The sequence below is a fragment of the Elephas maximus genome, chromosome 20 (assembly GCF_024166365.1).
Source record: "Elephas maximus indicus isolate mEleMax1 chromosome 20, mEleMax1 primary haplotype, whole genome shotgun sequence".
Classification (NCBI taxonomy): Eukaryota; Metazoa; Chordata; class Mammalia; order Proboscidea; family Elephantidae; genus Elephas; species Elephas maximus.
In genome coordinates, this window is record NC_064838.1 from 61923389 (window position 1) to 61950522 (window position 27134).

General features: G+C 40.6%; 2 protein-coding genes across 2 annotated transcripts in view; one reads left to right on the forward strand and one right to left on the reverse strand.

Annotated features, from left to right (window-relative positions):
• Positions 1 to 9476, forward strand: part of APPL1 (adaptor protein, phosphotyrosine interacting with PH domain and leucine zipper 1) — a 46017-nt gene extending 36541 nt beyond the window's left edge. The window contains exon 22 of the mRNA XM_049862192.1: positions 3779 to 9476. Within this exon, the coding sequence (XP_049718149.1) occupies positions 3779 to 3925 (147 nt within the window). The 3' untranslated portion in view covers positions 3926 to 9476. The remainder of the gene's footprint in view (positions 1 to 3778) is intronic.
• ASB14 (ankyrin repeat and SOCS box containing 14) lies at positions 9471 to 25364 on the reverse strand. Its single transcript, XM_049862193.1, has 10 exons — positions 25229 to 25364; positions 23971 to 24027; positions 23382 to 23515; positions 23126 to 23284; positions 19022 to 19279; positions 17650 to 17654; positions 14659 to 14810; positions 13662 to 14205; positions 12033 to 12186; positions 9471 to 10370 (listed from the first exon to the last, which is right to left on the reverse strand). Exons 1-10 carry the CDS (start codon positions 25348 to 25350, stop codon positions 10192 to 10194), a joined length of 1764 nt encoding a protein of 587 aa, XP_049718150.1. The 5' UTR covers positions 25351 to 25364; the 3' UTR covers positions 9471 to 10191.
• Positions 25365 to 27134: the final 1770 nt, after the last annotated feature.

Consider the following 27134-nt stretch of genomic DNA (forward strand, 5'->3'; position numbering starts at 1 on the left):
CTTTTTTCTGAATTTTCCTCAAACAAATTGGTGTCAGTCTATTTCACTGATTCTGTTTTCTGTTGATTCAGTTCTGCTTCTGTGTCCTTCTGTTGAGTAGTGTATTTCAGAAAATTTTTAGGATTTCTAGTTGCTGTTTTTGTATGGTTTCTAATTGTCTATTTTGTCATTTCGTTCTTGTATTGTTTTTCTGAGTTCTTCTATTGCTTTGTCTGTGTTTTCCTTGATTTCTTTGAGAACTCTACATGTTAGTTTTCTTAGTTATCTAGTGCTGCTGTGCAACTCTACTCTCTTGGCTTTAGGTGCACTAATTTCCTAGTCCATCCAAATGGTGACTCTGCCCTTAGAAACACCAGAGGCCACGGCTCTACCTTGGAAACCCCAGAGGTCAGCTGAGGCAGCTTGACTTCTGTTTCCTGGTTTCTTGGCCTCTCAGCCCCTTGGGCCTTTCTGCCCACATCTGCCCTGCTGGGACAAGTGTCCCAATAGCTCTGTAGCTCCACGAATAAGTGCACCCCACTCCGCCGGTAAACCTCAGTCAGAACGTACTGAACTCTCTTGTTCTGTGGGTTGGCAAGCCTAGCACTTCTGATAATTGCCTGGAGGCACCCCACTCTGCCAGGAACCCTCGTTTTGCAAAGGCACTCAGTTCTCTTACTCCGTGGGTCAGCTCCAGTGCTGTGTGGTGCTGGTCTCCTGGATCTGCCACTGCTGGTTCTCTGCCACTGCCGGTCCTTTGTTGCTGCCAGTTCTCCAATGTTAACAGTTCTCCTTACGTCCTTCTGAGTCCTCTATCCACTCAGAGTTTCAAAACCACTTCCACATTTTAGGTATCTGTTACAGCAGCACCCCATTCTTTTGGTACCAAATTCTGTCTTAGTTATCTAGTGCTGCTGTAACAGAAATACCACAAATGGATGGCTTTAACAAACAGAAGTTTATTCTCTCACAGACTGGTAGGCTAGAAGTCCAAATTCAGGGTGTCAGCTCCAGGGTAAGGCTGTCTCTGTCAGCTCTGGAGGAACTAGGAGCTTCTTCGTGCGGGAACCCTGAGTCCAAAGGACACGCTCTGCTCCCAGCACTGCTTTCTTGGTGGTATGAGGTCCCTCCTACCGCTGTCTCTCTGCTCACTTCTTTCTATTATATTTCAAGAGTTTGGCTTAAGATCTTGTAGATCTCATCAACATAACTGCTGCTAATCCATCTCATTAACATCATAGTGATAGGATTTACAACACATGGGAAATCACATCAGAGGACAAAATGGTGGACAATCATATAATACTGGAAATCATGGCTTAGCTAAATTGATACACATAGTTTTGGGGGACGCAATTCACTCTATGACATTAGTCTTTTGAATTCCTTATCAGGTAGTTCCATTACCATTAATTCCTCCATAAGTTTTCTGGTTCTTCATTTTGCTCACTTGCTGGGCCATCTTTTCCTGCCTTTTTATGTGATTTAATATTGTGTGTCGTTTTTGAGCCATTAAGGTGTTTTTATATTTATTTATTTATTGTATGTTTGTTTGCTGCACCCTGATTTTTTGTTTTGTTTTGATACATCTAAGTAGGCAGGACATGTTTGCTACTCTGGTCACTAGCGTGGCCATACTGGAGCTCTCACCACATGTCTCTGGGTGGATGGGGTAGCAGCCCGGGTCTCTGTTCACTGTTCTTGTGGGGCGGCTGAGGACGTAGCTGGTGTTGCAGGTGAAGTCATGTGTCTGTCTGGTTGGTCACCTGGGCATGGGTGCAGGAGGCATTCTCACTGATCACTGGGTTGGCTGTTGTGTGTGTGCACTGCTGGATGCTGGGTGGTCGGGGCGAGGGCACACGGGTCACCAATCACCAGTTGAGTGGTACAGAAACACTCTCCCATGGTCCCAGGTGGGCAGGGCTGTGCGGGGGTGGTCAGAGTGGACACAAGCTTCTGGTTGCAAGAGAGGAGGGTGAGGGGGGAATGCTGCCAGTCATGGGTATCTGCTAGGAGGGCATGCCCCTGTCTGCCAGAACATGACACGGGGGAGGGTGTGCTGCCTGTCCTTGGGCCCCCAGCACAGGTGGATGGAGGGAGTAGGAGGTACCACTGGTCTGCGGGCCCCCAGTGTGGGTGGCTGGGCTTAGAAGTGGGTGCCTCTGGTTCATGGGCTCCCGGCACCAATGGCTTGGTGGAGCAGCAGGCACCACTGGTCTGTGGACCCCTGGTGCAGTGATTGGGTAGAGGAGCAGGTGCTGCCGGTCCTTAGGACCCCAGCATGGTTGGCTGAGTGGAAGAGGTGATGCTGCCAGTTCTCAGCTCTGGCAGCCAGGCCCCTGGCATAGGTGTGTGGACAGAAGAGCGGGGCGCCACCAGACTACAGTCTCCCGGCATGGATGGCTAAGTGGAGCAACAGACACTGCTGGATCACAGGCCCTCGGTGCAGTTGGGTGGGCAGAAGACGGGATACTGCCAGTCCACAGGTCCCCAGCATGGGTGGATTGGTGCAGAAGCGGGTGCTGCTGGTGAATGGGCACCCAGCTCAAGAGGCGGGGCAGTGGTGGGTGCTGCCGGACCACAGTGGTCTGCGGGCCTCTGGCAAGGGGTTTTGGGGGAAGTGTGGTGGGTGAGGTGAGTGCATTTAACTTTTGCAGGGTGGGAACACTCCTGCTTGGCTCTGGCTCTGGGTACAGAGTTGCTCCTGCTTGGCTAGACCAGGTGATGGAGGCTTCAGCTGGGAATGCTGTTTGCTTTGTCTCAGTATGGCCATGCTGTGCAGGTTCGACTGGCAGGGCGCCAGCAATCCTTAATTCTCCGTGTCTACTGTTTTTCACAGTTTCCCCTTCCATTGGCACTTGGTCCAATTCTTCAGCCTTGTCTTTGATGCTCAGGGTTCCAAAGTTGTCATCTGTATCTGGTTCACTTGTTTTCTCTGGTCTTTATTGTAAGAGGGTTGTTATAAGGCATCTGACTATGCTGCCATCTTGGATTGCCTATATTGTTTTTTAAAATGTTGCCAGGAGTGTCAAATCATTGTCCAGCAACAGGATTTTGGGAGGGGGGGTGTGGGGGGGGGCGAGAGGCTTTGATGTTTGTCTTTTTTTTTTAATCATAGTAAATATGTATAACAAAACATTTGTTATTTAACCATTTCTAAGTATACAGTTGAGTGACGTTAATTACATTCACCATATGGTGCAACAATCACCACTCCAGCAGGATAATTTTAAGCTAGAAAAATTTCAAAGCAAAGTCTCAAAAATCCACTGGGTAGGTGATCCATGAGATGGTAAGAAATCTGTTATGGGTAGTGGCATTGGCAGGAGGAGTGGCAAAGAGGGAACAGCTGTGGGATACTTAATGAGAACAGTTCAGCAAGAATTGGAAATGGTTGGGTGTGTGGATAGAGAAAAGGCAAAGATGATGGAGTCAGACTTCCCTGATAGTCTAGGCTAGGGAAAGATGACACTTGATTTAGCAAGGGGGGCTTGGGGAGTGCATAGTGAGAGAGGATGATGGCCTGAACCTGGTTGTGGGTCATGAAAATGGAAAAGAGGAAAACACAAGAGATTTTAGTGTGAATGTTGGCTTTTATAGGGTTTCTAGAATAGTTCGAAAATTCACTTTGGTGTTCCATTGGTTGGATATAGCCTTTTTTTCAGTAAGTTGCCAGGATTATGCATATATTTATGACAGAAACTTTGAAGTGGTTCTCAAGTATGTATTTGAACTGCATAGTAGTTTTCCATTTGACTACAAACAATAAACTTAGTTTCTTTTTTCTCTTTTCTACTAGGACTTGGAAGAACAAAGTCGGTTGATAGCTGCTTCCAGTAGACCAAACCAAGCCAGTAATGAGGGGCAGTTTGTTGTCCTTAGCAGTAGCCAGTCAGAAGAGAGTGATTTGGGAGAAGAAGGAAAGAAGAGAGAGTCAGAAGCATAAACTTACCCTGGCTTTTTGGTTGATACCCACCCCCTAGCCCTGGAATTTAATGACAGTTTCTGTGGTGAAATGGCGCAAGGTGACAACTATGCTGAAATACCAAGCAGGAGACTAAGCTTTGTGTTTGCTCGTTCGTCTCAGCATCATCTTTTAAAACGAGACTGAACTTGTGAGTTAGGTTTGTATTGATTTTTCCCTTAAAAGTAACGTCCTGTGCAGTAACATCAAATCCCACACGTCTAAAAGAAACCTGCTCATTTCCCTGAAGTCGATTGCTGAAGAATTACACTTGCTCAGCACTTTTTTCCTTCAATTTTGAACTTTTTATCTTGTTTTGTAACTGGCTATGACCGTAAGAAGGCAATTATTCTTCGGCTTCAGATATTCGTGGGTGTGCTCCTCTGTTTCATTAATAACATTTTGCTGGGAATGAGGAACCTTTGGACCAAACAGGTTCAAAACCCTTTATATAGAAAATTCTGCAAGTTTGAAAATATTTTAACAATAGTAAATGTGCACCAGCGTGATAAATAGAGAAATATTGAAGTTGTCAAGGATTTCATTTTACTCGGATCCACAACTGACACCAATGGAATCAGCAGTGAAGAAATCACACGATGTATTGCACTGGGCAGATCTGCTGCAAAGACCTCTTTACAGTGTTAAAGAGCAAAGATGTCCCTTTGAGGACTAAGGTGCACCTGACCCAAGCCATGGTGTTGTGAATTGCCTCATATATGCAAAAGCTGGACAGTAAATCAGGAAGACTGAAGAAGAATTGATGGCTTTGAATTACGGTGTTGGCGAAGAATATTGAATATACCATGGACTGCCAAAAGAACGAACAAGTCTGTCATGGACGAAGTACAGCCAGAACGCTCCCTAGAAGGGAGGATGGTAAGACTTTGTATTATGTACTTTGGACATGTTATCAGAAGGGACCATTCCCTGGAGAAGGACATCCTGCTTGGTAAAGTTAGAGGGTCAGTGAAAAAAAGGAAGATCCTCAACGAGATGGATTGACACAGTGGCTGCGACAGTGAGCTCAAACTTAGCAATGATTGTGAGGAGGTACAGGCCCAGGCAGTGTTTCATTCTCTTGTACACAGGGTCGCTGTGAGTTAGAACTAACTTGACAGCACATAACAACAACAAATGTGCAATAGAACTTTCATAAAATAATTAGAACAGAGTTTTAGACTTAAGGTTTTAAGTGTGGCGGGTGGGACTGCTGACTTCAGGGCGCTGTCTTGGGTTGCTCCGGTGTCTCTGGTGCGCGTTACACCTTGATGCCGGTGGGAAGGGTGCTTAAGTGTCTTCAGGTCGAGAGGGATACTGTCCTGTGGCAGTTTCTTCCCATGTTCTTAGTTCTCAGGTTGGAACTTGAATTATTGCTGCAGAGCAGTAATGGTTAAAATAAGATTTTGGAATTTATTAAAAGGGATTTTTTTTTTCCAAATACATCTTAGATTAGGATTTAGATATAACGATGTTGTTAGAGGATGATACGTTGTATTTTCTGCATTGCGTGAAATAATTTTTATTGAAAATCAAGCAGTGTTTCAAAAAAGTTCTGTGACAATTATGTTTCCTGCTTAAAGTAAAAATTCCCAGAGTTTAGAGAATGTAGTCTTTTAAATTCCAGACTGATAACCCAATATTTTCATAATCCCATATTTTGATAAAATGCTGAATCACCACTTTATATCCACAAAGACAAATAGTTAATGTATAAGAATGGAATAATTTGCACTAATTGTTATAACTACTTCTACTCTTGAAATGAGTAAAAGGTTTAATTCTATGAAAGGTTGGAAAGAAATTGAATGTCTGGTGTGGTGTAGGAGAGTTGACCAAGGAAGGATTTTAGCCTGGTGCCAAGGTTAAAATGGCATTTCTTTACTGCCTATCTTCTGTGTTGAAACTTGATTCCTTTTTCTTTTATCAGATTTTTAACATTGCTGGTAGAAACTATGTTTATATGTTACACATGAAAAAGTATATATAGACAAGTTAAATATATTGAGTAAAATATTTTACATAAACTTCCAAATTTTCAAGAGGTTAGCCAGTAAGACTAATTTCACAGTGGAAAAGTTCTTTATATACAGGTTTTTCTTCTTAGTTCTGAATTAGAAATGGCTTCTGTTTTACTGCTCACAATATAGCCTGGCTGTTTCACACTGTGCATGTAAGTACGCTGTTTTCTACAGGACGGGATCGATGATAACTACATATAGGATCATGATATTCTTTTTATCCATGTGCCAAGTGGGAGTACTGATTATTTAGTACTCTTGAAGCCTTATGTTACCAAAACATGCACCTGAAAAATGGAAATTTGTGGGAAACTTTTTGGAAAAAAAAAAAAGTTTATTTTGTGCTTACTAAAGGAAAGGTTTTCCTAATAGTTTGTGTATCATTCTTTTTGTTGAAATTTATTCTGTAGTCAGCACTTGATTAGTCATGCCAGGTCCCGTTTTTAAGACCTTTTTTGAGAATTAGCAAGCTTTTTGTTTCATTAAATCTTCTTTATACTGTCAGTTGTTGCCTCACTTGGTTCAGATGAAACCTGTCACCCTACAAGGAAGGTCAGCATTAGGAAGTAGTTTTAACTAGGCTGGTGCTGTGCATGGTGGCCAAACGTGCTGCCTTTGTTGGCCATCTGGGTCAGAGTCTAGGCTAGAGTTAAGGGTACGGGCAGTTAGGGGTGCTGGACAGGCTTGTTCCTTTCATGTTTTTCATAGGAATTTCCACAGTAACACACCCACATCCAAAACTCAGACCAACACGCATTCCAACGCTGGACAGAAGTCATGTGTAGATTTCACAGTTTTAGATGATTCAACTTCTGTACTATTCCATTAATGGAGATATTAAAGCATCAACTTTAATAAGCTCTCTTTTGCTTACATAAGGCTTCGCAGTGGAGTTTGGCCTAATGATAAAGCTCCTCTTGATCTGTTATCCTCCTCTGAAATCCCTTCTAGCTCTCACATGCTTTAGTAATGATGGGACTACAATTTTGGGATGTCTTTCTCAGATTTAAATTTACACGTAATGATTTTTAGATAATAATAAAACTTCTTTAAAAGGAAAGAAATTATGTCTGCCTAATTCTGCTATGTACTCTGCTCCTGTATGAACAGTACGTATTTAACTGTGGTAATGAAATCAGTAAGTAGAAAACCAGTTATTCGTTCTCTTTTAAAACTGTAAAAAAGTGCTAACGAGACTGGAACTGTTAAACCTTGAACAGAGTTCCAAAAGCCAGTCTAGTTTTTGCCACATCTGCAAAGATTGTCTAAATTTCAAAAGTGTTCTCAGGCTCCACAACCTAAGGGTGGTAAATGTATCTTGCCTACATGCTTGGGAAAAGGACGGTACAATGCAGATAAAATCCTATTCAACATACACTTTTATGTGGTAAAGGCCTCGGAGTTAATGTTGAAGTTATATCTAGGAACCACAAGTATTGAAAATTTGAATCTTCCCTGAAACTGTTGCCCTGAGCTAATCCTTAAATCTTAAACTAAAAATATCCCCTAAATTCATCTTAAAACCAAACAATAGTTTACCTTAAATAGTAAAAAAAAGTGTAAAGGTCTGCCTTGAGCAGTATGCTCTTTTAAGAACTATCTATACTGGATCAAATTGACAACAGCAAGTCAAAAGATTAAATAGCAGCCTAAGGGGCAGTGAGTTTGTGTTAATGAGGGAGGAACAACTCGGAAAATGAGAGTGAGAATGGTTGCACAATTCAAAGAATATAATCAGTGTCACTAAATTGTACATGTAGAAACTATTGAATTGGTGTATGTTTTGTTGTGTGTATTTCCAACAAAAACAAAATAATAAAAAACAAATTATACCTAGGAAAATTTTTTGAATCTTAATATAAATGCCGACAGACTATAAGAGCTAGTGTATTGCAAAACCTGTGACCTGAATTAATAAAATGAAAATATTACTGTTGGCTTTGACAACAACCTCCTAGCATGCTCAACTGTACTTCAGATGTTCAGACAAACCCGTTGTAGCACACGCCCTTCTTTCTTTTAGCAAGTCTGGCTTACTCTTCTTTCATGAGATATTATTCTGCATTAATCAATAAAACAAAGATATGAAACTGGAAATGCACTTTTTAACCAATCTCTTGTGGCTGTACTCATGTAATTTACTTCAGTCAGTATGAGAGCTGGGGATTAAGGTATGACTAACATGCAGAACTGCTTTGTATGTCTGTGATTTTGTCATGTGAACAAATTGGTCCATTCTTACATCACTGATACTATTGATCATGCAGCACACAATTAAAAATCTCGCAACATTTCCCTTTAGGGTCGGGTTTAAAGAACACCTCTCTCTGGTGGTGGTACACGTGCGGGGGGGAGGCCTCATTTTCTCATTTTGTTAAAATAGGTATTTACAGACAAGGCTTCCAGAAGTACGCTGGTAGAAGATTTTTTAATGTATAATAAAATCCATGATTTTTGTACAGTCTTTTTTGTATGAGATATCCAATATATGCTCTGAATTTTATTTCCCCAAGTAATTTCAAATGATGTTTGTAAAAGAATTAGATTTTTTCTTAATCTGTTATGACACCATAATTACACATCTAGCCCCATTGCAATTCCCTAACAGCTAAAATGAAAACACGCACACAAACCCTGTCATTCATTTATTGGGGAAAGCTTGCTTTAGAAGCAAACTAATTCATCACTAGCAACATTTTTTTTTTTTCTTTTAGAAAGGAAAGGCTTTTCAATAATTAGACATGTTACAGGCAATGTATGCTGGCTGCTGTTCATTCCTAATTTAAAGAATCCCCATAATTTACAGGGGTAGGTTATTATGTATGCAGGCTTAAGTGGCTTGGACCTGTAGTTGTAATAGTAATGCATATTCATCCCATCTACTCCTTATATTTCTTACAGCATTTATCAAGTCCTTTTCTTGTACTGGGAGTTTCTGTTCTAATATGTTCTGAATTTTAAAGTTTATACATTTTTAGAAGGTCCAGGGAATGGGTGAAATGAACTTTAGAATCATGTAATTCTACATAGGTAATTGTGACATTGTGCATGGGTATCCTAAATATATTTGTCTAGTGACATACATATCATCTACCACTCACTTATAAGCAGACACCACAATTTGAAAAAATAAAAACTATTCATGCCAGCTAGTTTTGCAAAGTTTTTTTCTTTTTGGTAAACAACTGTGTATCATAAAACATAACTGTAACTCTGCTTAAGGAAACAGTCTATATAGCCATGAATCCCTACGTCAGAAGGAATTCATGTAACCTCAGTTTCCCTAGGATGGACTATATCATGCTAAAAAAATATTCAAGACTAAACATGTAAAGAGGCCTGCGGTGAAAATGATCTGTATCCTGCTTCTCTGTCATCCTGCTAATATGCTGCCCAAATGCTATACAGGTGTGGCTGAATGAAGGTCCTCGCAGTTTCTTACCTCACTTTCTATATATAGAAACCTGTACTTATATGCAGTTTAGAATATGTAAAATAAAAATTTAAACTAGCATCTTGCATGCTTCTATCAGTGGGCCCCTCCTATCAGTCTAGTACTGTGCAGGGTTCAGTACTGTTATTGAAAACTACAAGTCATCCATTTGAAAACACTTCAATTTCCCTTTCAGTGATGACATAAACCAATAAATGGTAACTCATAGCCTGGGTATTGTGGAAGGAAGAGATGTGTTTCCACTGATGAGGAAATTTCAAATGAAGGACATATTTCAATTACCTGAATTACTCCACCTCAGTATGTGACCTACAAGAAAGCAATATCAGACACTAAGGTGGCATCGGGACTTTTGCACAAAAACAGCTAACTTCTGGGTCATGTACTGGGGTGACCATACACCCGTTATATATGCACTTCTCTAGAAAAAGGGTTACTGTTAAGAGTTATCTTGAATCATCAGAGGTGGCATCTGTTACTTGAGCATGTGGAAATGTGGATTCGTATACTTAGTGTAAGATTCATACAGAATTAGACGTAGTCCAGTTAACTTAGAGTTCTTATTGTTCGGGCCTTATTTTTTTTTAAACGGCCTCTAAGAATGCTAGCCATCTGCATACTGTGAGGCAGTGTTCAGAGCGACTTTTTAAAGAATGTAGACTGCTTTGAGATTTTAGTTGCTGGGTAAAACAATAGAAATGAGTTACATATAACAAGTTGAGTTTTAAGAAATACAGTTGCAGAATTATACCTTTTTCTCTAGAATAGTTTGTTTACCAGGTTCCTGTAAAAATTCCTTGTTCATAAAGGTCATATTCTTTGAAGAGGACATATGCTTTCAGACGATTGGGTAACGGAAGAAACGACATGAAGACGGGGCAGCGCAAGTGTAAACGTCCCATACATTTCCGGATCTTTAGGCGGCACAAATGTTTGAGGGAGCGAGGGTTTGCTAAAATGAAAGAAACAGCCATGTTATCCAGAAGGAAAAAGAATTGCTTCATTTTTGAGTGACCTTAGGGTTTAGTTAGCAAATGTATTTTATACTTAGGCCACCAAGAGTTTCATTTGTTGTGACTAAACGTGAAAGTCCTCAGGGAAGCAGTTTACAGTTCTTAACAATCCTTTTTTTTTTTTAATTGAACTTTAGGTGAAGGCTTACAGAACAAACTAGTTTCTCATCAAACAGTACACACGTTGTATGACATTGGTTAACAACCCCACAACATGTCAACACTCTCCCTTCTCAACCTTGGGTTCCCTATTACCAGCTTCCTTGTTCCCTCCTGCCTTCCAGTCCCTTTAGTCCTTTTGTTGTATGGTCCTGTTCAATCTTTGGCTGAAGGGTGAACCTCAAGAGTGACCTCATTACCAAGCTGAAGGGTATCATCTGGGGGCCATACTCTCAGGGTTTCTCCAGTCTCTGTCAGGCCAGCAAGTCTGGTGTTTCTTTTTGAGTTAGAATTTTGTTTTGCATTTTTCTACAGCTCTGTCTGGGACTGTCTATTGTGAGCCCTGTCAGAGCAGTCAGTGGTGGTAGCTGGGCACCATCTCATTGTACTGGACTCAGTCTCGTGGAGGCCATGGTAGATGTGGTCCATTAGTCCTGTGGACTAATCTTTCCCTTGTCTTTAGTTTTCTTGATTCTTCCTTCCTCTGGAAGGAGACTTATAGGTATGGTTTCAGAGTCAAGTCAGAATTCAGTGACTGGCGTTAATGGGGTTCTGGCCTGTGAGATCTTAAATCGTGTTTTAAGCCCAGGTCCTGGCCCTTACTACAGGCTAAAAGCTGGAGACCACCTTCCGGGGGAAATTAGATGAAAGAATTTGTTTTGGAGAAGGGTATCTTTTAATACACTCTACAGGCTTATTTTACAGGCTTAGATGGAGCCCTGGTGGCACTGGTTAAAGTGCTTGACTGCTAACCGAAGGGTCAGCAGTTTGAAACCACCAATGGCTCCAAGGGAGAAAATGTGGCAGTCTGCTTCCATAGAGATTTACAGCCTTGGAAACCCTATGGGGTCGCTATGAGTTGGAATTGACTTGACGGCAGTGAGTTTGGTTTGATTTTGGTACAGGCCTACATCTTAGCTTTTCTCATCACTTTTGGTTGCCATTTCATAGCTTTTAATTCCTGTGTCTGCAGTGTCCCTTCATAGTCATGGTTTAGGTAAATTGGGAGAAAAGCATTACCTACCTGTAAAATGGAGCCCTGGTGGCTCAGTGGTTAAGAGCTCAGCTGCTAACCAAAAGGTCGGCAATTCTAATCCACCAGCCGCTCCTTGGAAGCCTTAATGGGGCAGTTCTGCTCTGTCACGTAGGGTCTCTGAGTCACAATGGACTTGATGGCAACAGGTTTGGTTTTGGACCTATGTAATAAGTTTTTTTTTTTTTTTAAATAAGTAGTTACCTAACAGCTTTTATCTACTGGGAAATAGTGATAAGTATGAATTAAGTGTAATTGTAAACAGGAACATTTTCTAGTTAGGAATAGCATTTTTCTTGGTTTCTTTAAGTCAAGCTTTTATCCAGAAGAGAAAAGCTTTCATCAAAACCAGTAAGAATACTCTTAGTGTTTTTGGTGAGCGTCTTCTACAAGATAGAAAGACACTTACTTAAGATAAAATTGATTTCCGACCAGAGCCCCTGTTTTTGCAGCACAGCTTTCAACTTTGAACAGATCCGAACTTGATCAACGTAATCAAGCATCACGCGCACAACCTTTCCAGAGAGATGTTGCAGCCAAGACAAAGTTATCACTTCACAGAACTGGGGAAGAAAATCAGAATTGTGAAAGTAAATGAAAAGCTTTAAGTACCTATGGTTCACCATAATAAACAAAAGAACACTTAACTCAGAGTTGGGAACCAAAGTCCCAAGCTCTTCGTTTAGAAACTGAGGCGTTCAACAAGAAAATCTCTCTCTTAGCTCTAAGATTTGGAAAGACATTTACAGCCTTCTTCAGAGCTATATAAGATGTAATGAGGGCGTGATGGAGAGTGTTACCTAGTACCTGTTACCCCCTTTGGTTGTCCATGTGGTTGTCTGGAATAAAGACTGTATTTCCAGTATTACTTGTAGCTAGGTGTGGCCACATGACTAAGTTCTGGCCAGTCTGATGTAAGTGAAGTAAGAGCTGCTCACAGGTGCTCTTACAGAGCAAAGCGGGTGCTGCTTGCTCCCAGCCTCCTTCCTCCTAACTGGGTTGTAGATGTGAGTCCCCCTGTGAATCAGAGCTGTCCACATAGAAGGCTACTTACCTCTGCACTTTATTTATGTGAGAGGGGAATGAACCCTCTTGTTAAAGCCACTCTCATTTGGGTTTTCTTTCACTCAATATTACACCTAATCTCACCCATACATGAGGTATATGACATGTATGTTTCTGCCTTTAATTAGACAAGATGCCCATATGAGAAGTAATACTGTATAAAAAGCGAGGAAATAATGCAAGATGATATATGCCTAAATGCCAAGTTAGTGTTGTGGAAAATAAGTCATGCAGTAACCATAACCTCAAAGTAATAAATCATGCAATATTAAAATAGCAATAGTATTTCTCCTTTCAATTTTCTGATTGATTCAAAGTGCTTTCTCCAATTCACCACTTGATGTCTATGTTCAAATTCTGATAAGCATTGATAGAGCATCCACTACGTGCTGAGCAGAGATATTTGCGCAAAGGGAAGTGACGCCCAGGAGCTTCCGTGCATGTATTTGGGGAGATGCACAATAAGTAAAAACTTTAAAAGATAATTTCAGATCGTGAAAAGCGCTATAAAAATGAACAGCTTGACTGAGGGAAGGGAACTACTTTAGAAAAAGTAGACAAGAAAGGGCCTCTTTGAGGAGAGCTAAAGGAGATAGCCAAAAACTTAGAAGGGCAGATATTGGGAGCCCGGAAGCATTTTAGCCAGGTAATTCATTTAGTCAAAGAAAAAGCATAACTGGTATAAGACTGCATTCTTCAAAGCCTTGCTCAGGTGTGGCTTCGTTTGTGAAGCTCCCTGACATCTCCAGGTGGAATCACTTTCTCCTCTGAACTATTTTTGTGTCTTTAAAATCTCCCTTTATAATGCGTTTATTTTATCATATTTGAATTACTTTACTATATCATACTTTATCATATGTGAATCTTTCCAACCATGAACTTTCTGGAGAGGGCGGACAGAATCTTACTGCTGTAGTTCCAGTGCCGCTGCTATGGACCGTATAAGGACATACAGCTGACAGTGTGAACTTACCATAGTATCTTTGATAACTGTAGGTGTCCAGCCTTCAAAAACATACACAGGTTGAACTTTGTCCCCATGAGGACAATCAAAACATCGCTGTGTGTCATACCCATAATTCAACAGCATCCTGAGCATGACTTCATCTTTCAGGGTGTACTGCAGGGCTGATGGGAAGTGTAAGGGGTTGACTCTGCAGAAGTAATTGACGTTGGCCCCGTGCCGAAGCAGCAGACTTATCAGCTCATAGTTACCCATCCTTAGGGCTATTTGGAGGCAGTTAACCGGGTCTTGATTAGGGAGAGCTCCAGCACTCAGAAGCAGCTTAACTGAAGAGAGGTCACCATTTGATACGGCAAAATACAAAGCTGACTTCCTTTGGTCATCGTAGTGTTTGCGAACTCTCTGATCTAGCATGAAATTCACATCAAATCCGGCCTGGATGAGAAGTTCCAGGCATTCAGGGTGTCCGCCTGCGGCTGCACAGTGAATTGGACTGATCCCACTCTGCTTAATGGCGGCAAAATCCGTAACAGGGACCAAAATCTTTAGAGCTCTGGGAAAGAATTTCAAAGCACATTTCAAAAAAAAAAATTTTTTTTTTTTTTAATGCAGCATTAACCTGTTTGTGATTGTTTCATACCAGCACTGGATGGTATTAGTATCATGTGGTATTTAGAATTTCCAACAGAAAAGGTATAATTCCTACACCTAAAAGCTCTGAAACTAAGTAAAGCTGAATGGAACTACTGTTTGGGTTATAAAATTCAGGATTAGCCCAGTTGGTTGAGACCTGAGACTCCCCACGTTGCCTATGGACCTCATAAAGCAATAGCTTTAGGTCTCTTCTGTGGTTATAGAGGATTCTGGCTTTACCACTTTGTAGCTGGTCGAGAGTTTTCTTATCCTTAAAATGGGTGTGGAGGTTGTAGGATCAAAGACACTGGCACTGCTCAAAAATGGTAGCTATTACTGTTTCTATTATTTACAACAATGTAGTTGAACTTACAGTAAGTGGCCTCTGTCAGCTGCCACATGAATGGGCAGGTGGCCTGAATTCTTAGGGATGTTGGCATCGGCTCCATGCCCTAGCAGGAGAGTCACTGAGTCTGGGTTTCCTCCACTAGCAGCTTCAAGTAAGATGGAAGACGAGTCAGAGGCCTGGCCAAGAGCATTAGCACCTAGGAGGAGAAAGAGTCTTGTTATGCAAAAATTCTTTTCGTTACATTGCTTAAGCAATCTTAAAAATATATCACCCCCACCAAAAAGCAATTATTGTCCACCTACTCTAGCAAAGCACTGAGAATCAAAGAAATAAACTGTATACCTTCTGCTTTCCTGCAGTTTATAATCTAGTTGGGGAGAAAAGAAAAATAGTGCAGTCTCCAAGTTTTAAGTAGGCTGATATCAAAGGTAATTTTATAAATTATTTATTTGGAACTTGAAAATTCCAGTAGGAAGAATTTTGTAAAGGCTGGTTTGTATTTCCAGACCAGCCCACAAAAGCTAACTTAACTCGTAACACACATTTGGGATGGTACTAACAACCCAGTTGGGCTATATCACCACGCCATCTAATGATGTTTTGATGGGGAATGTTCTTGACGGATGGTTCACGATAAGAGACACTAAATGTTTTTAACTGCAGTTGGACTGCTGAAGTTAAAGGGATAAATCATAGTACCTTGTATGCTCATGTGTCACGTGAATGGTGTGGATAACGTGAGCATAGGTATAGGCAAAATGTCCTCTAGAAGATCTCGGGGCTGGGGTTGTCAGGTGAAGGGAGGAGAAAGGGGGGTGGGTCAGGTGTGGAAGGCTTCTTAGAAAAATGGGCTCTGAAGAAAGAGTAGCATTTGGGTAGACAAAAGGAGAGGAGGGAATCCTGGGTACATTCACAACTCATATGAAAAAGACTTAGTGACTAATTTAGTACAGACCCCATTAAGAGTCATCAGGGTACAGTAGCTGACCGAGAACCTCATTCATAGAATGCATTAATAAATGTCTAATCTAATAAGTCTCTATGTATTGACTGCTCACTATATGCTGGTTCCTTTATGTACATAATTTGTAAATTTCACAACAATCTAGGGAGTAGGGGCTAATATATATCATCATCATTTTAAAGATGAAGAAACTGAGGCTCACCAAGGTTGACTTCCCCAAAGACACACAGCTACTGAACAGTATAGGTGGGATTCTTATGCAGGTTGGCCACACGCAGGACCTATTTCTATGACGCCCTGCTGCCACTCTAGGAGTGCATGATGGTAAGTAACGTGATTTGCAATCAGATAATTTGGGCTCAAATCCTGACCTGCCATTTACTAGCTCTGTTACTTTGTGCAAATTACTTTGTGCGGAAGTCAATACGAGAAATGCTCATTCACTGAGGTCAACTGATGCTGGTTTCTTTGAAAGGTAAAGGGCTTAAAATCTGTTGCCTCTCCTCTTTCTATTTTAATAACTTACACAAAAGGTTACTCTTTCCTCAAAGCTGAAAGACCCAGGTTTACTTTTGTTATCCTAGCTAATGACTTTAGACATCGCTGCTATCGCTAATTTAAAACACTTGAATTAAAATGACTTATGATAGGAAACTAGCCTCCACTTTAGGTAAGTCTAAAAAGCACAAGACTTTTTAAATATAAGGGTGCTTGCAGTCTAGAATGGTTGGAAACCGGGACCATGTAACGCTAAGGCTCTGGACACAAATGGGGAGGAAAATATACAAGATATTCTAATACTGGGACTTTATTAAAGCTTTGTAAAGGTCTACTTCTTTGAAAAAATAAAACTTTACAAAATGATGGAAACAGCCTAAGTGCCCATCAACAGATGAATGAATACACAAGCTGTGGCACGTAAACACAATGGGATACTATACAACGTTAAGGAATAACAATGAATCCATGAAACATCTCATAACGTAGGTGAACCTGGAGGACATTATACTGAGTGAAGTAAGTCAATCACAAAAAGACAAATATGGTATGAGACCACTATTATAAAAAGTCAAGAAAAGGTTTTCACACAGAAACATTCTTTGAGGGTTACCACGGGTGGGCGGGGTGAGGAACCACTAATTAGATACTACACATGTACTAACTTTGGTGAAGGGAGAGATAATACACAATATGAGGGAAGTAAGCATAACATAATTAAGGTAAAGGAAGACACTGAAAGGTATGCGAGAGGAAAAGGCAACAATGGTAAATACTAATACAATCTGCAACAGTTTGTGATAACAATAATGTATGAGCAGACACAGGTAGGTACAGATATGTAAACTGAATAGGGGTGGAAGGGCGTATGGAAGTACACCCATGTATATACATATGTGTGTATGTACATGCTGCAAATATCCCCATGTATGCAATAGTGCACACAGGAGACACAGTTGTGAAAACTTTTTAGCTATAACCATACATCTCCTGGGACTGAGATACTGGGTTTGTAGGCTAGGGACCATAGTCTTGGGGAACATCTAGGTCAACTGGCATATTATAATCCATATAGAAAATGTTCTACATCCTACCTTAGTGAGTAGCAACTGGGTTTTAAAAGCTTGCGCATGGCCATGTAAGATACAATTGGCCTCTTCCTGTCCAAAGCAAAGAAGAATGAAGAAAACCAAAGACTCCAGGAGGCAATTCATCCAAAGGACTAATGAACCAGATAAACCATGGCCTCCACCAGCCTGAGATAAGAAGTAGATGGTGCCCAGCTACCACTACCAACAGCTCTGACCGGGACCACAATAGTAGGTCATGGACAGAGTGGGAGAGAAATACAGAACAAAATTCACACTTGTAAATAAGACTAGGCTTACTGGTCTGATAGAGACTGGTGGAACTCCCAAGACTATGGCCCTTAGATACCCTTCAAACTTGTAACTGAAATCACTCCTGGAGATCACATTATAACCATACAATAGGCCTATAAAAAGAACAATAACACCAGTGACGAACGTACACCTCAGAACAATCAACTATACAAGACCTAAAGGGCAGCATTTGCCCAAAAGCAAAGTTCAGAAGGATGGCAGGGGCAGGAAAGCTGGGTGAACAGACACGGGGAACCCAGGGAGGAAGCAGGGAGATAGCAGACACATTTGGGGGTTTGCAACCAGTGTCACGGAACAAGCTGTGCATAAATGGTTGAATGGGAAACTAATTTGCTCTGTAAACTTTCACCTAAACCACAATAAAATGTTCAAAAAAAAAAAAAAACAGGGGCACCTCGCCCTCTTGTTACTACAAAACTGGCTTCCTACAGCCCCTGCTTGTTCATTCTGTTCCTGAGTACACTCCCTGTGTGGCCCTGAATGGCATCAACATCCTCCTCCCTGGAACTGTGAGTATATGTGACTGACTAACTGCTGCTAATTAAAAAAAAAGAAGGCTTTAGATACTACTTCATCTAACAGTGTCATCAGTGAGGGTGCTCAAAGACAATAAATAGCAAAGTTGTCTGAGCTAAGAGTCTCTGCCTGTTAACCCAGGATCTAAAATGGCCACAGGTACAGTGTCGGAGGCAAAGGAGAGTGTGTTTAAAGGGAAGTCCTGCAACTGGTACCATGTCTGACCCTCACTTTCTGCAAGTGCAAAATGAGGATAATACCTACCTCACAGGGTTTTTAGAGGATTACATGAGGTAGCATACATAGCTCAATGTCTTTCCTTAGAAAGTACTCAATAAATATAAGTTGCTTTCCCTTCTCTCAGGGTTTGGTTATCACTAGGTGGGAGCAAATCAGGAAGAATTTCCTAACAACTGAAGTTCAGACCATCAGGTTAGACTGGCTCGTGACTTAGTTTAAGCAGAGACAACATATACAGGAAGTTGCAGGGTCTTTGAATCTATGATTTTACAAAAGGAGAACAATACAAAAAAAGTTCAACCATCTTCTTAGCATAGTCAAAAAGAGTAAAAGAGTCATCTGCATTCTAGTAATTTTGAGGAAATAAAAAACCCCACTGGCATTGAGTTGGTTCTGACTTACAGTGACCCTATAGGACAGAGAAGGGTTTCCTATAGGATGCCCTATAGGATTTCCAAGGCTGTAAATCTTTACAAATGCAGACTGCTGCATCTTTCTCTTGCAGAGTGGCTGGTAGGTTTGGACCACCGACCTTTCAGTTAACAGCTGAGCACTTAACCCCTGCTCCTTATTAAAAAAAAAAAAACTTCACCCAAAATGAGGAAGTCAACCTCTGACTAGTTTTTTCAGTAGCCATCATTTCACCTAATTTTATCGAACATTTATATTAGGTTTAAATAAAATGTTGACTTCCATTCTTTTGAAGCTCTCCATCAAGAAGAGAACACTTGCATCACATTATTCCTTGGTAGTGTGCTGATGATACAGAAAATCTTGCCTTTCTCTAGTAATATTTCCATGATTTCAGTGTGTCCATTTTGGGCAGCAAGAGCAAGAGGAGTGAAACCATAGGAGCTCCGTGGGTCAGGGTGTGCCCCAGAAACCAGCATAAGCTTCACCATGTCAAGTCTGCCCAGTTTGGCTGCTTCATGGAGAGCTGTCCTCTCGTTCGCACACCGTAGATTGACATCTGCTCCGTGGCTGATCAGCAAGGTGGCCATTTCATAGGAGTCCTGTAGAACAGCTGGGAAATTAGAAATGAGGTGGGCATTAAGTTCAATAGGAAGTTGAGGCCAGAGTATTGTAACAGCTAGTCTTCTCAAGCTTCTTAAGGAGATCGTCCTACTTGCTGCCATGCCCCAGTGTTTTATGTTTGGGGAACAGATTGTAAAATAGAGCATATATCAAATAATATTAATAGTGTTTTCTGTCAATGGGTTATTTTTTTTCTGTAAACCATGACCAGTTATGTCTTGTCTGCTGGCTGCCTGGAGTCCCCAGAAAGTGCACATGGCTAACTCACCTGGCTGCTAACTTAAAGGTTGTTTGAGTCCACACAGAGGCACCTCAGAAGAAAGTCAGCAGTCTACTTCCAAAGAGTCAGCCCCTGAAAGTCGTACAGAGCACAGGTCTACCCTGTCACACGCGGGGATGCCATGGGTCAGACACAGAGGCACCTCAGAAGAAAGTCAGCAGTCTACTTCCAAAGAGTCAGCCACCGAAAGCCGTCCAGAGCACAGGTCTGCTCTGTCACACGCGGGGTTGCCACGGGTCAGACACAGAGGCACCTCAGAAGAAAGTCAGCAGTCTACTTCCAAAGAGTCAGCCACCGAAAGCCGTCCAGAGCACAGGTCTACCCTGTCACACGCGGGGTTGCCACGGGTCAGAAGCAACTCAACGGCAACGGGTCAGTGGTGTTGGCTGCTTATGTGCTTGAAACACATAAAGACAATTTTCATTTAATGTCTTTATCATCTTCAGAAAATGGAGCCTAAGTACCCACTAAGGTCCTGGAAATGCTTGTAGCTGCTTTAAAAGAAGAAAGAGAACAAAACAGCAACAAAACCCACCTCTGTCAAAGAATGACTAGAAATGTAATATAAATACATATGAGGTATGGGTGAGTGGCTGAGCCCACGGAAATGACAGTTTTGGCCTGTGTTTCCCAAGTGTGTTCTGCAGGGAGTCCCTTTAGGTTCTCTTTGAAGAGAACGATTCTGTGGTTTGAAAAAATAAAATACAGCAAAAGGCTTGGGAACGCTCACAGTCTATTTTCCTCTTCAAGTTTCACTCTGCACACTGGTATATTGAAGTTTCCCAGCAATCTTGCAATAACCTTCCTTAACTTTGTTTAACTCAGCTATTTCCATGATCTATCAACTAGGAAATGCTGTTTAGGTGCCACAGAAATGGAATCATTTGACTCGCCAGATTGGTAGACATCAAGGGAGAAAACCAGCTCTATGTAAGGGTTCACCACCATCATGACAGGATCCACAGCTTACAGTATTCTTTACAAATGTGACTTCAACATCCACAAGATATATACAACCAGTATCTCCATCTTACAGATGTGGAAACTGAGGCTTAGAAAGGTGTTCTGTTCACTACATTGTGCTATATGCTTTATAGCTTATGAGCTGCTTTCTCAGAGGGCTCTTCTGTTGCGTGCTTTTCTACAAATGCAAAGCCTTAGAGAAGATAGCTTGGGACAAAACATAAAGGGTCCACCAGAATCCCAATTTTCAGTACTGCTCTTTTTAATCTTCAGTTTTTATTCTGATAAAAGGTAGACATGTGCAAAGTTTAAGAGGGTCAAATACTAGCGGTTTTCTACCCCTTTCCCTGCCTTGTTTCCCCTTCCCCAGAGGGATCTTTCAGTTTATTCTTTGATATTAATGTTTATCTTTCTAAATAACCAGCTTGTCTTGCCACTTGTTGATTTTTTGGTTTTGGTATTCATGACTTCTCACTGTGGAAAATGAGGATTTAACTTCCTGTCCTGCTCTGTCCCCACCACGTGTGCACATTTCTCATCCCACCATTCTTCCTGTGTTTTTACAGCATTTACGCTCAGTGTTCCCATTATTATGAGTATATTTGCTAGTTAAAGCTGGATCATGTAATTTGTCTTCCCAGGAGTTAATACTTTTTTTTTTTTTCCATTTGCTTTGTTCCAATTTGCTTATCACTAAAATTCAATCCCAGACTCTCTGCCTGTTGTCTACATCTCCTTTCATGATATTCATTGCTATCCCAGCATGGTCTGGAAGAAGCCTCCCCTGGGGCCTCCTGACCTGTTCCAATCTGGACAGCTTGACCTCAGCACCTAGCAATGTGTTGTCATCCTACCATTTTTCCTCCTCCTCATCTTGAGGATCTCATTTACTTACCACCTGGGTTGGATCTTCTGTTTCCTGGATCCCAAATTTTCTTCTTTCCAGTTTAGTCCTATGTTTGGTACAGCATATGCTTTAGCTTCCTAAGAAAGGCTATGTGAGAGGTACCGTTTTTGAGGTTTCCTATGTTTGAAAATCATGTCTATTATGTCTTTAATCTACCTTCATATTCGACAGAGAGTTTGGCTGAATACAGAATTCCCTAAGAATTTACAAAACTATTCTCCACAAATATATTCAAGCTTCTCATTACTGCTGAGAAGTCTAAAGCTATTCTGATTTGTCATTTTTTGTATATGACATAGTCTTTTTGTTCTTCCCTCAGGAAGCTTAGAGAAGCTTTTCTTTGTCCCTGGTGATTGTGTAGGTTTTGTTGTTGTTGTTATTTTGTGCTTTTTTATTATTATAGAGGGGTTTATGTTCAATGAATTTAGAATATATACATATATATATATGTGTGTGTGTATTGGAAACCCTGGTGGCATAGCGGTCAAGTGCTACAGCTGCTAACCAAAAGGTCTGGAGTTCGAATCCACCAGGCTCTCTTTGGAAACTCTATGGGGCAGTTCTATTCTGTTCTATAGGGTCACTATGAGTCAGAATCGACTTGAAGCAAGGGTTTTTTTTTTTTTTTGGTATATATATCCCACCTCTTTGAGATGATCTTTGTTAATATTTTTATATCTATCCTCCCATTACTTATTTCTACATACATTAATTTTGGGGAAAATTATTTTTAACCTCATATTTTATTAGCCAGAATTCTCTAATAACTGGCTTTTCTGCATTTATGCTTTTAATTCATGTTTAGATGATAATCCTTAGTCCTTCAAGATCCTAATTTATCCATCTGCCTATTTACTAATTATTGGTGCCAACTGTGTGTGAGGACTCTTACTAGGTGCCAGGATACCGAATCACACGAATTCTGCTCATAACTACCTCTAATGTGCCATAGAAACTATTCAGTGCTCTAAGACTAGAAATATAAGGCGCCGAGGGTGTTGGGTGTTTTTAAATTCATTGATGTGGACACTTAGTGGACAACTTTCAATCTGGAAACACATGTCCTTCGTTTTAGTAAATCCTTTTCTTGACCTATTTCATTGATGACATAATGCCTCCATTTTGTTTGTTCTTTCTAGCATTACTATAATTCACATATTGCTCCTTTTGGATTGTCCCGCTAATATCCTTCGTTCTCCCCCTATTTTCCATTTCTTCTTTTGGAAGGTTTCCTAGACTTTATTTTCCAAAATTTGTTTTGAGTTCATTATTTCCATCATATTTTTAATATTCAAGAGCTTTTTTTTTTTTGGTTCTTTGATTTTTTTCCCCCAGCATCCTATTCAATTTCTCTGAAGAAAATAAAAATTTTCCCTACATTCTCTTTTCCATAAATAATCTGTTTCTTTCAAGCTGCTTATCTCTATTTGTCTTACTCTCTAACTTTCATGTTGAAGACTTTCCTCAGATGTCTCATGGTCCTTGGCTGTCTGCTCACAATTACAGCGGTGGGCAGACCAGCCTGCAAAAGCTCCTTGAGGGTCAGAACGCCTGACCATGTCTAGGCAGCTGGGATCAGAGTGACAGTCCTGCAACTCTGCACAAAAAGCTACCCTTGAAACTTGTGGACGTGGAGATGACTCCAAGCCCCAGACTCTTCTCCAGAGACCAAGGTGTTAATTTACCTGTAAGAAGAGGAGAATTGCCTTCGAAATTCTTAGCATTAGGATTACAGCCACTGAGAAGAAGAAAACCGGCATTTTCTAAGAGGCGACTGCTGACGGCCAAAAAAAGTGGCGTTTCACCATTGTGCGTGGTTTGCTCCCACTTACTGGGTTTTGAAGCTGAAATAAATCCATTAGCCCACACAGGTTAATATTTAGAAATAAATTTTAGATTTATTGCTCAAAGACAGCAAGAAGAGTTATAAAGGGAGTTTACCTTCCAGGGTAATTGCCAGAATGTTCTTATTGAATTGCACGGCAGCCTTATGCAGAGGAAGCCAGCCTATCCCATCCACTTCATCAAAAGCTGAACGGTACTTGGTCAAGTGGAGTAAGGCATCTTCCTCACCTGTTCACAAGTCAAATGAGAACAGATTCACATTTGGCACGCAGACAAGGCAGCCCATACTGCTTCTGAATTCCACCATCACAGTTAGTACGTAAGACAACAGAGTTCTAGCTCCAACTTTTATGAAAGACGAATTTAAATGGCATAGGGAAAACAGGAAGGCCTTTCATCAAGGCCTTTTCACCCACCCCGGCCTATAAATACCCCATGGTCTTGTCACATACAGAAAAACAGCTCTGCCCATGGAGGAGCCCAGGAGCTCTTTGCTGAGTTGTACTAAAGTATTTCCCCGAGGAAAGGCCACATCAGACTCTCAATCATCAGCTGTGGACCTCACAGTGTTCAGCATTTGGAAGAACCTGCTTCGAGGCTTCCTGAGCCTAGAGGAGAAACGCTGCCAGTTGTCACCATCACACCGTACCACAAGTAGAAGTGGATAGAATAGAAAGAGTACTTAACTGTCTCTATCGTCTCGACTATCTTCTTATAGTCAGCACTCAGAAAGGAATGGATGCTGCATAGGGGAAAAAATACATACATATATTTATATACACACACACATACACATATGTAATTCTAAAACTGAGGAAAAAAGTAAGGTATCTGATATAAAACAAGAGACGGGTAAAGGCAGGAGCAGTTAACAAGGGGCGAATTCTCACGTGAGGCAATGCCTGGGGATTCATAAACGCATTTCCAAACTGCAGAACTGCCTGTAACACAGCCTTTCCCATGTCTGCCTTCCCTCAGACTGTTAGCTTCTTTCAGGCAATGACTGTGTGACAGCCTGGATCACCGTTGGCACTTAATCATCAGTGTTTCTGAATTGAACTGAATCTGCCTAGGCCTGAAATGTCACAATAGCACATGGTAAAATTTAATGGCCACTCTATAATGCCAACGGGAGCCCTGGTGGCACAGTGGCTAAGAGCTACGGATGCTAACCAAGAGGCGGGCAGTTCTAATCTACCAGCTGCTCCTTGGAAACCCTATGGGGCAGTTCTACTCTGTCCTATAGGGTCTCTGTGAGTCAGCATGGACTCCACAGCAACAGGTTTGACGGGGTTAGTTTCTCCTGGGCTGAAATTTACATAATTCCTTTTGACTGGGCCCCGCCCCCACCAACTTCACCAAGGTTGAAATAACTTCCTCTGTGTCTTGGTTGGATTTATGCATTTCTTTAGCTCTTTAAAGACAAGGTATTAGTGTTCTTCTCTAGCTCTTCATACTCTCATGTATTTATTTCATCCTTTTGATTTCCAGCCTTCATCCTCTTATCTGACTTTGCTGCTAGCCCTCTTCAATTATTTCCTTTACTGTCTACCTAAATTCTGAATTCTTTGCCATTTCTTCCTATCTGGCCAGGCATCAAAGTTATATTTAAGTGACCCAAACCCATTGCCGTTGAGTTGGTTCCAACTCATAGCGACCCTATACGACAGAGTAGAACTGCCCTGCAGGGTTTCCAAAACTGTAATTTTTATGGAAGCTGATTGCCATATCTTTCTCCCATGAAGCAGCTGTTGGGTTTGAACTGCTAACTTTTTGGTTAGCAGCAAAGTGCCTTCCCACTGCACCACCAGGGCTCCTTGTTTAAATGACAGCGAGTTGAATTCTGACCCTCTGTCTTATTTTTGTCACAACACTAGAGTCATGCTGATGTCAAGTCTCGACTGTTGAATACGTACACTGCATCACCAAAGAAAAAGCGTTACCTCTCATGCTCATGTGCATCTTGCGCGGTTTCCGGCTTGTAAGTACCCTGCAAGCTCTCCTGAATGATGAACTGGGTATCAAAATCATCGTCTATCTCCTCATCACTAGTGTGATCATCCATGTGAAAGGCAGACAGATTTTCTTTAAATCCAGAATGATTTAAAAAATTTTTCTAGTTGTGAAAACAGATTATCGACTGCTTAAAATTGTAAATAAAATTCAGAAAAGTACAAAATTGATAGAATCAATACATAAAGAAAATGCAAAATTTTGAAAACAAAACAAGCACTTAAATTATTTCCCATAAACTTAAAACATTTTCTGAATTGCCACAGGTTGAACATAAAATGGAAGTTTCTATGAGTAACCATTTAATTAAAACTTACTCAAGAAAAACAACTTTTCATGTAAGACTTAGTTCAATACCATTGTAACATTGAAAATGTTCAAACTGAATTATTTTAGACTTTGCTTACAAGTTTTTCTAGTGATTTTCACACTCACCCAAAAGAACGTACACGCAGTGAATGTTATGCTGAAAATAATGTTTTATTTAGTAAACCTTCATAATAACTGTTAAAGAAATAAATGAAGTCTCCTAATACAACATATAATAGGAATAGTGGTAGTAAAAACCAACATTTTAGGCAGTATCTAAATGGTTTTAAAAGAACATTTCAGTTTTATCATAGAATAGGTTTGATCATGTATCAAAAACATTTTACCTTTTGCTATCTCCTTTAGAAGAGCACCAACGTCCTCAGTGTTAAGGATTCATACATGTCAGCCTCAGAATTTTAATTTATATTTAGGATATCCACTCCCCTGTAGTGACTATTCTATTAATAGCTTTACTATAAATACTTGATCATAAGACAGTCTGGCACATTCTCCTTGTTTTTTACATGTCATTTAGCTCTGTTTGGAAACATGGCCTCTTTTCTTCACTGCTATATTCATCAAAATAAAAGAATTAAAATTTTAATTCCAAAATAAAATGCTTTTGCAGAGGGTTGGCTATGAGAAGTGAATTCACACTTTTAAGACTTATGCCCATAGCCTGTGCAGCTCAGAATCAATTTTCCATTAAGAGAGGCCAAACGTTTTGCTCCGACTGAATTATAAACAATGACTGTCCCAGCATCTCTGATTCACAGGGTAGGTGTGCCAGTCTCTGACCTTAGGTCATGAAGCTGTGGCCTCAGGTGTCCTGAGAATCCTAAGGAGGAAATTAAACCTACACAAAATAGCTAGATAAAATTTTATTTGTAGAAAGGTTTTTAAATTGTTAATGTACACTAATTTTATGAGTGCATACTGAGTAAGAAGACCATTAACTATTAAAAATAACAAACAGACTACTTGGCATTTCCAATGAAATAAAACACTAATGCCAAGAGGCATAAAACCACCTCAGAGGCAGAAGCTAGGATTGCCCTGTAGCCATCCTACTGTCTTGGTATGTCAACTTCACTGCTTTGAGGCTTCTTTCCTAGTCACAGGGGTGCTGTTAGAAATGGAACTAATGCTTTAAAAGTATAAAGTAAGGAGTTTGGTTCTGTAATTGTTTTAATATTTTCCTACTTAAAATTCATGTATTTGAGATGTTCATGTATAATCACTTCAGATAGGTGCATAGAAAGTAAACTATGACTGAAGCCGAAGAAAAAATATCACCTTAACAACCAAAAGACAAATAACCCAATCATAAAATGAGTCGTGGATCTGAATATATATTTCACCAAAAAGGACACTGAAATGGCCACCAAACACATGAAAAGATGCTCAGCATCATTAACTATCAGTAAGATGCAAGTCAAAACCACAATGAGATATCATTTCACTCCCACCAGGATGGGTGAGATAAAAAAAAAAAAAATGTTGGTGAGGATATGAGGAAACCGG

What these genes read in the sequence shown, in the direction of transcription:
- ASB14 (XM_049862193.1), bottom strand. Translation starts at nt 25,350, where the DNA reads ATGGATGATCACACTAGTGATGAGGAGATAGACGATGATTTTGATACC. An exon ending in GTCGAGACGATAGAGACAGT is followed by an intron (nt 23,516 to 23,970) that starts TAAGTACTCTTT and finishes TGACTTGTGAAC; the next exon opens with AGGTGAGGAAGATGCCTTAC. An exon ending in TCTGGCAATTACCCTGGAAG is followed by an intron (nt 23,285 to 23,381) that starts GTAAACTCCCTT and finishes GATTTATTTCAG; the next exon opens with CTTCAAAACCCAGTAAGTGG.